Raw genomic sequence first — 12,894 nt, 5'->3', positions numbered from 1 at the left:
CGGGTCCTGGCCACCGGTCTGGGAGGCTCTGCATTTTAATTTAATTTTACATGAAGCTTCTTAAACTTTTTGAAAACCTTATTTACTTTACATACAATAGTTTAGTTACAGACTTATAGAGAGAGACCTAAAAACGTTAAGATGTTTTACTGGCACACAAAACCTTATATTAGAGTGAATAAATGAAGACTCGGCACCCCACTTCTGAAAGGTTGCCAACCCCTGTTCTATTGGCAGGGCATGGAGCACCAGTTCTGCTCTGTGGCTACTACTGCAATCCATGTGCTGTGATAGCATTTATTCCTGCTTCAGCTTACCCCCTAACACGTATACAGTTTTGGACAGTGAATCTATGCAGTTGGGCATCCTCTGGCCATACACAACTGGAAAGCATGCATGGGGTTGAGCCTCTTAGGAGCAACTCAGTGGCCATTCAGTTCCCTTAGCTGGTCACTCAGTAGCCTGTAACCCCCATGTACTGCAGAACTGCAGTGCTTCTGCTAATTTGGGGTCCTTACATGCCTATGGGAGGCAGGTTTGGTTTCTCTAGATTTGTGCATGCAAGTCTCTTCAATATCAATTGTGTGTGTATATGACCAGGGGAATACAGATTTGAGCTAGGTCTCTCCTGTTAAATCAGTAGACATCTGCTTTTCCCCCTCCTTTTTCAGTGGTAGTGATCATGGGGTGTAACCAGGACCCTACATTTAAAAACAAGCTAATAAATAGCCACTCTGCTAATAGATGGTCCAAAACCAGAGGTATTGTGAACTACTGTCAGTCTTGAAAACGAACCCTGTCATTTTATCTGTGAAAATTCAGGCAGTTTAATTGTTGTTTTGGATGGCATAAAAATGAAACTTTAGCAGAGCTAGTTTTGCCAGATCTGTAGTAATATAATTATCCGCAGAGAGAGCAAAAAGCTAGATCTGAGCTTTTATGCTTTTGCTCTAATACCTCTATCCAGAGCTGACTCCTTCCTTTATTACCCCCCAAAAAAACACACTTTCCAGATTTCAATTGCAGGACACCCTCTGCTCTGCCTCATTGATAGCTGAGAATTGTCATCACACATCACTGTCAAAGCAAAAGAGAAACTGTTGTCAGCTGATATGAATATAGCAAGCCCGCTTCAGCTAAAATGAAAAAAATTTTCCCAGCCAGTATTTGGTATTCACTGCTTAAAGGAAAACTGCAGTTGTCAGTTATTATACCCTTATTTATTTACAAATTCCTTCCAGTGTTTCAGCATTTCTCCATTCTGTGGTGCACCTCGGTGTGTGGCTGTTATTTTAACAATACGTTCTTAACTGATGATTTTTAGTTACTGACTTACTCTTTGTGATTACAATATCAGATAATGATCTCACTGCATATGAAGGGGTGGGGGCTGTTGTTTGGCTTGTTGGAAAAGGTCTGTGCCCCTTTAAGCACTAGAAAGCCAGCGAGTTATTTTCAGCTGCTGCCACAGATCAGGTCAGCTAACTTATTCCCGTTCCTCCCCCCCAGTGATTGAAAGAGGTGGAGGACTATATAGGTCCATGCCCGTGCAAGAATAGCCCTCTTTTATCTGAACCAAGCAGAGCAGCACTTATCCTCCCACCCAGGCAGTAGTGAAATACTGGGGGGGGTTTAGGATCCACTGCAGGCATTGTGCTAGTTACTCCTTTCTCGGGGGTAGGGGGTGTCTGCAAGGAACTTGCCCCTCACTGCCAGATTGGCCAAGGTGAAGTGTTTTTTTTCACCTTTCCCATAGCAGGTGGTACTTGAACTTTTCCACTGGACCCCTTACTTACCAATAATGGAATGTGCCATGCTCCCCTGGCCCAGGAACGGGCGGGGCCAAAGCAGAGCTGGGGGCAGAGCAGGGCTGGGTAGTGTTTCCCCCAAGGCCAGGGCCCCTCCACACATCCCGGATGTTCCTGTGTGCCCCTGTAGGCAGCATGCCCCACAGTTTGTGGACCACTGCCATTGCAGGTTCAGGAGGGCTTAACTGGGCAAACATGAAAGGAGAATGGTGTTGCAACTCATTATGTAAACACTGGGCAAAAGTCCAGTGCAAGTACTCCATAGGGAAGGGATACAGTGATTAGATAAAAAGGATTAGTCAGGGATTTAAAGGAGGTATTCCTTAAAGGAGCAGAAACAGGATGGGGGTTTCCTCCTATGACTGAAATGGCAAGGAGCCAACCTCTCCTCTTTCGTAGCCTTCCCCCACCCTCATTCGAGGTGTGTGGGGGGAATGGTGAGGTCTCAGCAGCAGCTTGGATGGGGACTAGGAAGGGGCAGGGCTGATGGAAACCCCCTGGGGTATATATTGAAATGATTATGGAATCACATGCACTGTACACTTTTAGCTGCGGGGTATTCCCAGACATTTAAGAATAAAATTGTGCCCTGATTAAACCACATCCAATGTCCTCCTTCTGGCATAGCTAAACAAGGAGTTTTCCTTTAAATGGTTGCTCAAAATAAGAGACAACTGCAAGAAACTTTTTATTTGTACTAGTGAAATAGACCCCTTGCCCTACAATCTGTGCAGTTGCTTTTTTGATACAGCTCTTTGGGGGTGGCAGGGGGAGGGGAGGTTAAAATGTCATTTATAGGGAATGTGTTACTTTCCCCGCTTTCACCTGCAATAGCTACCCTGTCCTGTCCATTCCTGAACACAAACCAACGCAGTATATTTTTAATGTAAAAATGTTTTTCATTATTTAGAGAAAGTACTAAAAAAAACAACCTAACCCACAATGCTTGAAAATTAACTGTACAACTCTATAAATCTGTCTTTGATGGATGGAATCCCTTTGTGCTATACATGTGCATTGTACCCAACCCCTAATATGTGCTGAAAAACTCATTCTGAAGTCGGACTTGAAAGTGCTCAGCACTTTATAGGAAGCATTTGGAACCTTGTAGATTCTGGCTGTATCTTAGGAGCTTTAAACACTGATGAAAACTAAGGTCTTGATTCTGCAACCATTGAGGTCAGTCAGAGTTTTGCCATTGATTTCAATGAGAGCAGGATCAACCTCTATAGCTCCTGTCCTGAATTCCTTATTCAAGCAAATCTTTTCACTTCAGTGGAAGTTTTCTCCCAGAGTATGGTCTGTAGACATCTGCTCCTAAACAGATTCTTCTTTAGTTCCTGCGGAAAGCTGAAGGAAGAGATTCATTTTTTTTCTAAGATGACATTTACTTCCAGTTAATCTGTATTTTTGTGTGTATGTGAAACTACTGGTACATGCATAATAAATATTCTATTCACTTGAGATTATAACTGATACCCTATTTGCATTTTTAACACTAGGATTTGGAAAGCTCTCTATCTAGTGTCAAGAAATTATATTTGGTCCTTTATGCCAACATGGCTATATATATATATATATCTGTCCTTAAATCTTTTGTTCCTACTTTAAAAATAAATAAAAGCACAGCATACATTTACAAAAAGATTAAAGTGCTTATGCACATACACAGGCCTGACACCTACCAGGACCTCCACATAGGCAGAGTCCTGCTCTTTGCAGGATTGGGGCCGTAATTGGTACAAACAACAAAAATTCTAGTGCAAATTACTGCTTCTGCTTACAAAGCTCATCCCTAAAGAGCCTAACCCTGTAAATCCTCCATGTGCAGAATTCCTCTTGAATTCCATCTCCAAGGGCCTGTGAATTAGGTCCAAAAGTAACATTGAATCAAGGTATCTTTACAAACAAAGCCCTTATTGATTGCCAGCTGATATATTCACCACAAAATTTATCTACCATACATGTACCTCCTGGCAGAGCTATGTGGAAGTAGGACCTTGAAGAGAGTGGCCAACAAACAAAGTATAGGGACTCCACATTGTAGGGGCATGTGGTGTCAATTCAGTGCAGTGAGCAATAAGGTTCCTTTGATGTGCTGCTTCCCACTCTAATGATTATTAGGTTTTCTTTTAAATATATTTTTTCTGTATAGGTGTGAGTGTATATATGTGCATATCTTGCACGGGATGGGTTCTTCGGGTATGACTGCTTCATCTAGGTCAGGTCTTTGTCAGATTAGCTGCTGTTCATTTTAATCCTTCGAGTTCAATAATATTTACAAAGTTTTGTGCTTTTGAAGAGTTCCAGGAATTGAGTGATGTCTGGTAGAACTTCCCCTAGTGTTCTACGGCTCATGATCTTTTGGAAAGTGTCCTTGGTCATTTTGAAACTGGTAATGAAAGAGTTTTGCATTTCCTAATACATCTTAGTGACTTGGCTGCTTTTTTTTTTTTATGGTTCTAGGTTAAAAGCTCTTAACAGAACATCCAGATCACCCAAATTAGCGGCTTGAAATAGTTCTGGCTGGTCCATCATAGACAGAGCGATTCTGAGAGCTGCCCAGATATTGCCTGAAATTTCCGGCTGGGTAACCTGCTGTTGATTCCTGCTTTTTCTTTGCAAGCTGAGAGCAGTGAGAAAATTGCTGACAGCCTCTCTGTGAGGGGAGGAAAGAAAGGCAACATCCTCAATTACAACATAATCTCTTTTGTTTAAAAAAATAAAGTATATTTTGTCTTCCTTCTAAGGCATTACAGTAAAATCAAACACGTTATCTGACAACATGGGAGACCACAATCTTTTTGTAGTATTCTTGCTTGATCTGCCTTTAACAATTCCGGACAAAAGTGTTGCTGCAAGACTTCATTGTTATGTATCAAAAAGGCTGCACTTGTGTAGTGATGCAGAGATGAACCTACTCAAGTGCCTGGGGAAATTCTCCTTAGTGTGGTTATGAATTCCATTATACATGTGCTTTATCTTAATTGTATTGTTGACACTTGGGACTCTTTTTACACAGACCTAGATTTTACCCTTGATTCACACAGAGAACCTGGTCTGTGTATGAAATGTATATTGAGCCATAGACTTACACAAAAGGGGTTTATGGAGAGAGACTGTCTTGTCTTATGATCTGATAGGCATGTATGGATGGTCCAGTCGTTTGAGTACTGACTTGGGAGACCCCGGTTCAATTCCCTGCTCCATCACAGATTTTCTAGATGAGTCACTTAGTCTCTCTGGACCTCAGTTGCCCTTCTGTAAAATGGAATAATAGCATTTCCCCACTTCACAAGGGTGTTGTGAGGATAAATACTTAATGACTGTGAGATGCTTGGAGACTGTGCTGATGGGGCCATATAAAAACCTAAGATAGAAGTGAAAAAGGCTGGCTGGCACACCAGTCCACTGGCTAGGTGTTCTGATGGCAAGCATGGAAAATGAGCCACTAAAGGGGAAAACCCCCAATTTCAAATAAACCAAGTGCCTGGAATATGCATTTAATGGTAAATGGGTATGTGGGATTTTATTTCCAGGAAATAAACCAAATTGTTTGGCTTCCTCCTGAAATAATTACAAAAAGGAACATAGTAGTCCTAAAGGCTCAAAAATCAGAAGACAAACAAATAGAACCCAACATCTTTTTTTTTTAAATCTCCTGATTTTTTGGCATCTGAGGCATGATTTTTGAATGGTTGGGTTTGGTTTAGCAATATACTGAAGGTCTATGAGTTTTGCCTTTGAACATATTCCAGGATCTGGCCCGAAATCACTGTTTTGAAAGCTGTCTGTACTGAGTGTGTAAGTGTTATAGAAAATTAGGTATTGTTCTGTTCTGTTAAGACATCCCTTCCCTAGTAAGGACTCATCTAGGGCCATGTCTACACTACCCACCGGATTGGTTGGTAGTGATCGATCTATTGGGGATTGATTTATCGCATCTAGTGTAGACACGATAAAATCGATCCCCGATCGTTCTGCTGTCATTCCAGAACTCCACCGCACGCGAGAGACAGAAGTGGAGTTGATGGGGGAGCAGCAGCGGTCGACTCAGTCACCCAGTTTGCCTTCTTGATACAGCATGTTATACCTCATTAGTGATGAAAAATGTAGTAATTATAATAATTGTTACTTCACATTTTGTTCAGTTTGGGCAATGCAAGTCAATGTCGTTTTCATTTTCACTTTCAAATTCATGATGCTGCATTATTAGTGTTTCACATATTGCAAAGAAACATTTAATGTTTTAAAATCAACTGCTTTGAAAATCTCAATTGATACTTGGTGCTTTTCATCCATAAATTGCAAAACACTCTGCAAAGGAAGGTAAGTAATGTTGTTCTCATTTTAAATGGTAAAAATGAGTCTGAGAGATCAAGGGATTTGCCCAAGAAAACACAGAAGGTCAGTGGAAAAGACAGAAATGATCTCAGGAGAGCTGGTCAAAATTTTTCCATTAAAGTTTTGCCAATGGAAATGGCTACTTGTTAGAATGTCAGTTTTTTATTAATATTTTCAACTTTCTGCAACTGAAGAACATTTTCCCGCCAAACTTACTTACTTTTTTTTTTTTTACAAAAACTCCAAAAAAGTCATAGAAAAGTTTAGATGAAAAACAATTTTTTTCATTTTTGTTGAAATTATTCATGGGGAACTTTTTCCCCAAATCAGCTCTGAAACCAAGGTCTCCTGGCTCTCCACCCAGCGCTCTGTCTTTGTTGCCTCCTGTTGCCTTATAAAATTTGTTGTGACAAAATAAGATATTTCGATCGTAGGCCCTGATTCAGCAAAACACTTAATCACATGATTAGTCTCACTGAGTCTACTGCTTAACTAGCTTGCTGAACTGAGGCCTTAACTTTTTATAACATACTCTTCAATTGTTTTATTATATTGTACAATGAATATTATCCCATATTCCAAAGTGCTTTACATGCATCCAAAGAGCATAACAATATCTTACATTAAACAAAGATCAGAATACATGTTATAGACTTTTAGCTCAAAAATAAATTTTCAGTTTTTAGATGGCCACCTTACTTTTGGCTTTAAATGTTGATATTCTTTTCATAACTCACCTGTAAGCTCCTAGGTTGATGCAGCTTATTCCCAAATTGTATCTGGACCTAATGAAGCCTGGCTGAATTTCTAAAGCTCTAGTATATGCCTCCACAGCTTCCTCACTTCGATCCCCATTTGCCAAGGTTGCTCCAAGGCGGTTCCATAATGAATAGTCCTGATAACAAAATGAGAGTTTTCTACTATTGGTTTAAGACAAAAGCATATGAGACCTTCCCCTCCTCCCACAAAAGTAATGAACAGTACAGAAAATAGTTGTACCCTCTGTTAACTGGTGTGGAATATGAGGTTCTGACTCATGATTCTAGACAACTTAATAAAATTACTCCAATTAATCAGTGTGCAGCCAAAAATTGGACACGCATAAATCTGTTTCTCATTAGGGCTCTCTTACAATTAACATTTCTATTTCAGGTATTAAAACTTTAATGGCTGAAGAGACGTCTCATTCATACTGGTCAGTTTCAAGTGAGAAAGGAAGAGAGAGTGGTTTGTAAAATGAAACTTTTTTTAAAATACAAAATCATAATAGGTACCTCTGGCCGAACAGTTAAGGCAGCATTAAATGCGTCTATTGCTTTGTTAAATTCTCTGTTCAGATGGAAAAGCACTCCAAGTCCTGTTTGCAAGTCAGGGTCTATCATCTCACCATTCTGGTGAGCTGCATCTAGGTACACTTCCTTTACTTCTTCGAGTAATGAACTAGAAAAGGGTGAAAAATAACACCAAGTTGCATCTTACAGTTCTCTGTAAATGCTGCACCATCTACTGCACAGCCAGCAATGCAAGTCTTTATACTCTTCCCAAACATGTGCAAAATAGACATCTTCAGCTCAATTGTTGTAATGGCTTATTCCGACTCTGGTTGAGAACCGGACATTAGAGTTCAAAGGTTTACAAGCACTAAGCCAAAGTGCTGCAGAAAACTCAGGCATATCTAAAATATGGGCTATAAGATCTGTTGAAGCTGCATCAATTCTCTCAGGCACTCTAAAAAATGGAGTAGGGGCTGCTCTGAAGGTTAAAGCAAGGAAACCAGTTTGACAAAAATGGTGATCAGTCCTCAAGAGTCTTAGATAAAGATTTTGAAATCTGCAGCCAAGATTTCAAAGACATGCCAAAATTTAGATTCCTAAATTCACAGACTTTGGATTAAGCCCAATATAATGCACTTCATCATTCAGTAGGAGTTCCCTATTTCATTGTTGCTCAGTCAAAATGATCCTGCTAGCACAAGGCTTGTAGATCACAATAATAAACATCAAAGAGTCCTGTGGCGCCTTATAGACTAACAGACGTATTGGAGCATGAGCTTTCGTGGGTGGTCATGCATCCGACGAAGTGGGTATTCACCCACAAAAGCTCATGCTCCATGTTAGTCTATAAGGTGCCACAGGACTCTTTGCTGCTTTTACAGATCCAGACTAACATGGATACCCTTCGAAGAATAAACATAACGCCCCATTTCTAAATGGCACAAATGGAATCTCAGCATTTTGGGTCTATGAAGAAGTTGCTGAAAGTATTTAAAAAGTTCAGAAATAGATACCTTTCACCACCAATGTAAGTGGAAATCTAACATTTAGACCAACTGCCAAAATAACAATAGGAACTGGTGGTAAAAGGGAAGTTTACCGTCTACTGCAGAACAATTTCTAAATGTTCTGAATGGACTATGTGCTTGTGTGTGTTCACACGGATACTATACCATATTTTAAAAAGATTTTCGTGATCCAATGATTTAATCACTTCAGTTGGAATTGTTTTTCTTACTCTTTCTGGACAGTAAGGTGGAAAATATCATAATGTCTATAAATCAGTGGTACAGCCTAATCTGGAATACTGTGTGCGGTACTGGTTACCCCGTCTCAAAAAAAGATATTGTAAGATTAGAGAGGTTCAGAGAAGGGCTATGACCAAGGGTCTGGAAAAACTCTCATATGAAGAGAGATTTAAAAGATTGGGATTGTTTAGGAAGACACCAGGGAGTCATTGTGGTCAAGAATTTAGGAAGATTCCTCAAGAGGAATTGGACATTTATGTGGATATCAAGAACACCAAGAGTTATAATTAATGATAAATTTTGTTGAAGGGAAAGTAAATCTCTTGCTTCAGGGCTTAAACTAATCTCCAACTATTAGAGACCAGAATGAGACCCAATAAGGGGAAGATTATCCCACGTATGCTTACTGGAGGACTCTTACACTTTCTTCTGAAGCAGCCACTGTCCGAGACAGGCTAATGGACTGTCAGATCCCATACTGTTTTCTCACAGGTGAGTTATTGCACATTCTAAATGGATTCTGATGTTTCAAGCTTTTATCTGAAAATGTGGAAGAAAATAATCTCACTCCTACAGTGTGAGGGGGATTCTACAGCATCATTTTGTTGGGTCTTATTAGGGATCAAAATTCTTATGTTCCTATGTAACTTAAAAATATTTGAGCAGCGCACTGTACATTTGAGAAACTCCATTGAAATCAATGGAAGTTAAAAGCCAAAATCCCTTAGGGAATCTGGGCCTAACTTCTTCAGGATACTAATCCAGGTTTACCTTTCTTTTGATGGCTCAGACTTTCTCCTGGTAGGTGCTGGAGACCCTCTTTTGCTCTTCACTATATACTTGTATTTTGGGTTTTGCTTTATCCAGTTTCTTAAAGCTTCACAGGCTTCCTGTTGATGGCCAGTATTAGTGTAGCTCACAGCCAAGGCCATCAGAGCTTTTAAATTGTTTGGCTGTAGCTGCAAGCACCTAAATAGAGAAGAAAAATATCTTAGTTTCTTTTAGCAAAATGCAACGCATCAATTCTTCCAACATAGGGCCTGATCCTGCAACCTTTACTCACAAAAGTAGTGGTAGTGGCTTCTGTGGGATTGCTTGTGTGTGTAAAGAACCACTCACGTTAATAAGGATAGCAGGATCTTGGAGCAGGGAACTTGCCTTGTTTTTGTGTGTTACGTGCCATCTGCGACTATGGTGTTATATAAATAAAAAGCTAATACTCCCCACACTTTCTGTTATCAGCATGGCATAGCAAATGTGTGAGGAAGCCTTTTTTTAATCGCACCTGACTACTAAACAAATAGAAGACTTTGGAGTAATCTAGAAGTGGGCAGTTGTAGAAGGCATTTGGTTAGGTAAAAAGATATTTTGAAGATTGAAACTAAAGCCCATCCTTTTCAATAGAATTGTTGGGCCAGATTCTGCTCTCAGCTACACCTTTGTAAAGCCAGAGTCAGCCCACGGACTTCCATAGACTTTCTCCAGCTTTACACCAGCATAATGCACAGGGGAATCTGGTCTGCTGTATCTTTGAGTGGCATTGCTGCACGTTTCAACCTATCAGGGACAAACAAATTTGTCAGGGAACACTTTGGACTTCTGTGCAGGTAAGGAAAAGATTACATTACATATAACTGAGTTACAGTAATTGAAGTATCCTTAGGTAAATTGGCTTGAATGTTAACATAGCTAATGCAATTAAGTTTAGAGTGTATACTTGGCTGCAAGTGGAAATGGAATATAGCGCAGAAACACTCGCTACAGATAAAGGCAGAATAATAACTCTGATATTTAGGAATAGGCATTTACTTAACAGGTATAGTGTGATCATTATATTCCCATCAACCTAGCAATGTTCTCCATCAATTAGTATTCAGTGGCTGAGAAGCTCCATCCAATTAAGGAAACATTTTCATTAAGACAGAAACATTTACAAAATATATCAAGTGTCTAGAATATTGAAAAGACATTTTATTTGCATTGTGCCTAATTCAGGTTTGTTGTGACATGTAGGTTTTCTTTTGTGTTTCTATTTATTTAATTAAATATTAGATTTAATATTGCCATTAACTCCATAGGAATGCAAAATCATGCCTCCAGAGTTACTATGGAAACTAGAGGTAGCACATCTCTTCTGTATGCCAGTCATTTCCACCCACTACCCCCCAATTAAATGTAAAAGGTCAGAACACAAGTGTGAGATGAAATACACACAGGCATCCATTAACTAATATTGATGGGATCCATTATTTTGCAAATATCGTCATCTACCTTTGGAGGGCGACAATAGCTCCTTGCTCATTTTCATTCTCTGCCTGTGTTATACCAAGAAACTGCCAGGCCTGCAAAATAATAACTGTTATTTTATGATATGTCCCCAAGTGCAATTGGAATCACAGAACAAGATCCCTATGCTTACTTAAATAAATGGATACATATAGACAGCAGCATGTATCCAACACTGGCCTAACTACAGTACTTCTATTGCCAATACACCAACAGTACAAACCAAAGTGATTTTGGATATCTTTAGGCCACGTTTATCCATGGGAAGTTCCCATTTAAATCAATGGTGATTCTACATTGTCAGATCCCATACTGTTTTCTCACAGGCAAGTTATTGCACATTCTAAATGGATTCTGATGTTTCAAGCTTTTATCTGAAAATTCAGAAGAAAATAATCTCACCCCTACAGTGTGAGGGGGATTCTACAGCATCATTTTGTTGCATCATGTACATACAGCAATAGACACAGTGGGACTCGGGTGCACATACACAACCACTCCTGTTGATATGAGGTGCAGTGGCCTGTGCATATCTGAAGACAGACTTTAGAGTACTATGTTGAATCCCACTCTTTCTTTTCCACTGTTTTCAGTGAAGCTATAGTAAGTTATGCCAACTGAGGAGCTGGTCCCCTAATATTTTGCCCCATACACCCTTGCACAATGAAAGGAATACCCTTCTCCCAAAATAGTCATAGCTTTTAAGTTCTGTGATGAGGTGTACTCCCTGTGCCTGCTCTGGATGAACTGAATTAAGTGGGGTGGTCCCAATCAGTCAATTAAGCTGAAAATGCATAAGATTTAGGCTGTGGGGAGGGAGCTAATTAGAAAGAAGCTCACCTCTGAGGGAACAGGTGGGACTTCTATAAAGCCAGGAGGCTGTCAGCAGCATGAGAGTACATCTGCAATCTCTCCCCCTGAGGTAAGGGAGAAGATGGGACATAGGAACCCAGGAAGAGCCTTAGTAGGCCTGAGAGAGGGGAGTCTGACTAGGAAGGCTGAAGAATGAAAAGCTTGGAGAAGCACAGTAGAAATAGTGTAGGGGTGAAAGCAGTAAGGTTAGTGTAGCTGCAAACCTTAACTGCTTGCTCTAGGGCCCTGGACTGGAACCCAGTGCAGAGAATGAGTCTGGGTTCCCCTATCATCCACTGCAGAATGGGATTGCTAGTGGCAGTGAAGGGGAAGACTGCCTGAGTCACTGTGGGAGTGATGCAGTCAATGCAGTGGGTGTGCGCATGCCAGTGCAGAAGGACTCTGAAAAAACTTGCCCAGAAAGGGAAAACAGAGAGTGACTTGGCCGGAGGGCTGAGTCATGAGGCAGCCATACTGTGAGAAGAAAGGGGACACTGAACTGGGCGGAGCTAATCGCCAGGACACACCACACAGCAGTGAGTAGACCACCCTGTGACACACATACAGGCTGAAATTGTGCTTGTAACACAGCCCTTAATGCAAATAATAAACATTCAGTGGGCCTATTAAATTCTTGACATGCCATTATCTTTATGATTTCTAAGTGTGACAACTACTGCAGTACAGTAAACATCAGTATTTTAACGGCACCCATGGTAAGTGGCTTATTTCTGCTTCATGTTGCTCCTAAGACAATTTAATATAAATTGCATCATGTCAGTCAGGTACATTGTGAAATCCTTTCTCTTGCTGCCCTATAGGACTCTGTCTTTGGCTCCTCCTTTCTTCACACCTCACTCCTAGGCTATTTTTTGTTGCTGCCACATCCCACACATCAATTTCAACTCTAAAATTCAAATAATTGACATTGCCTTTTAACATTAGATACCCAAAACACACAGCAGATGGAGCACTTTCAGCCATGCAGCCTTGAAATATATCACAGTCCTAGCTTTTGCCATATGCTGGTTATCAACTACAATTAACTTTCTCTGCTATATCTCAGAACCTTCCATTTCCTTA

The 12,894-nt window shown here is 40.3% G+C and overlaps 1 protein-coding gene across 4 annotated transcripts in view; it reads right to left on the bottom strand.

Annotated features, from left to right (window-relative positions):
- Nucleotides 1–3,346: 3,346 nt before the first annotated feature.
- The window catches only part of PEX5L (peroxisomal biogenesis factor 5 like), a 160,318-nt gene continuing 150,770 nt past the window's right edge, over nucleotides 3,347–12,894 (bottom strand). For all 4 annotated transcript variants that reach the window (XM_030576283.1, XM_030576285.1, XM_030576284.1 and 1 more), the window contains 5 exons: nucleotides 10,945–11,015; nucleotides 9,445–9,642; nucleotides 7,427–7,592; nucleotides 6,890–7,047; nucleotides 3,347–4,467 (listed from right to left, as the gene is read on the bottom strand). In XM_030576283.1, the coding sequence (XP_030432143.1) occupies nucleotides 4,263–4,467; nucleotides 6,890–7,047; nucleotides 7,427–7,592; nucleotides 9,445–9,642; nucleotides 10,945–11,015 (798 nt within the window). In that variant the 3' untranslated portion in view covers nucleotides 3,347–4,262. The remainder of the gene's footprint in view (nucleotides 4,468–6,889; nucleotides 7,048–7,426; nucleotides 7,593–9,444; nucleotides 9,643–10,944; nucleotides 11,016–12,894) is intronic.

This window comes from Gopherus evgoodei, chromosome 9 (assembly GCF_007399415.2).
Source record: "Gopherus evgoodei ecotype Sinaloan lineage chromosome 9, rGopEvg1_v1.p, whole genome shotgun sequence".
In the NCBI taxonomy this organism is placed as follows: Eukaryota; Metazoa; Chordata; order Testudines; family Testudinidae; genus Gopherus; species Gopherus evgoodei.
This window is presented reverse-complemented; position numbering and strand designations above follow the sequence as displayed.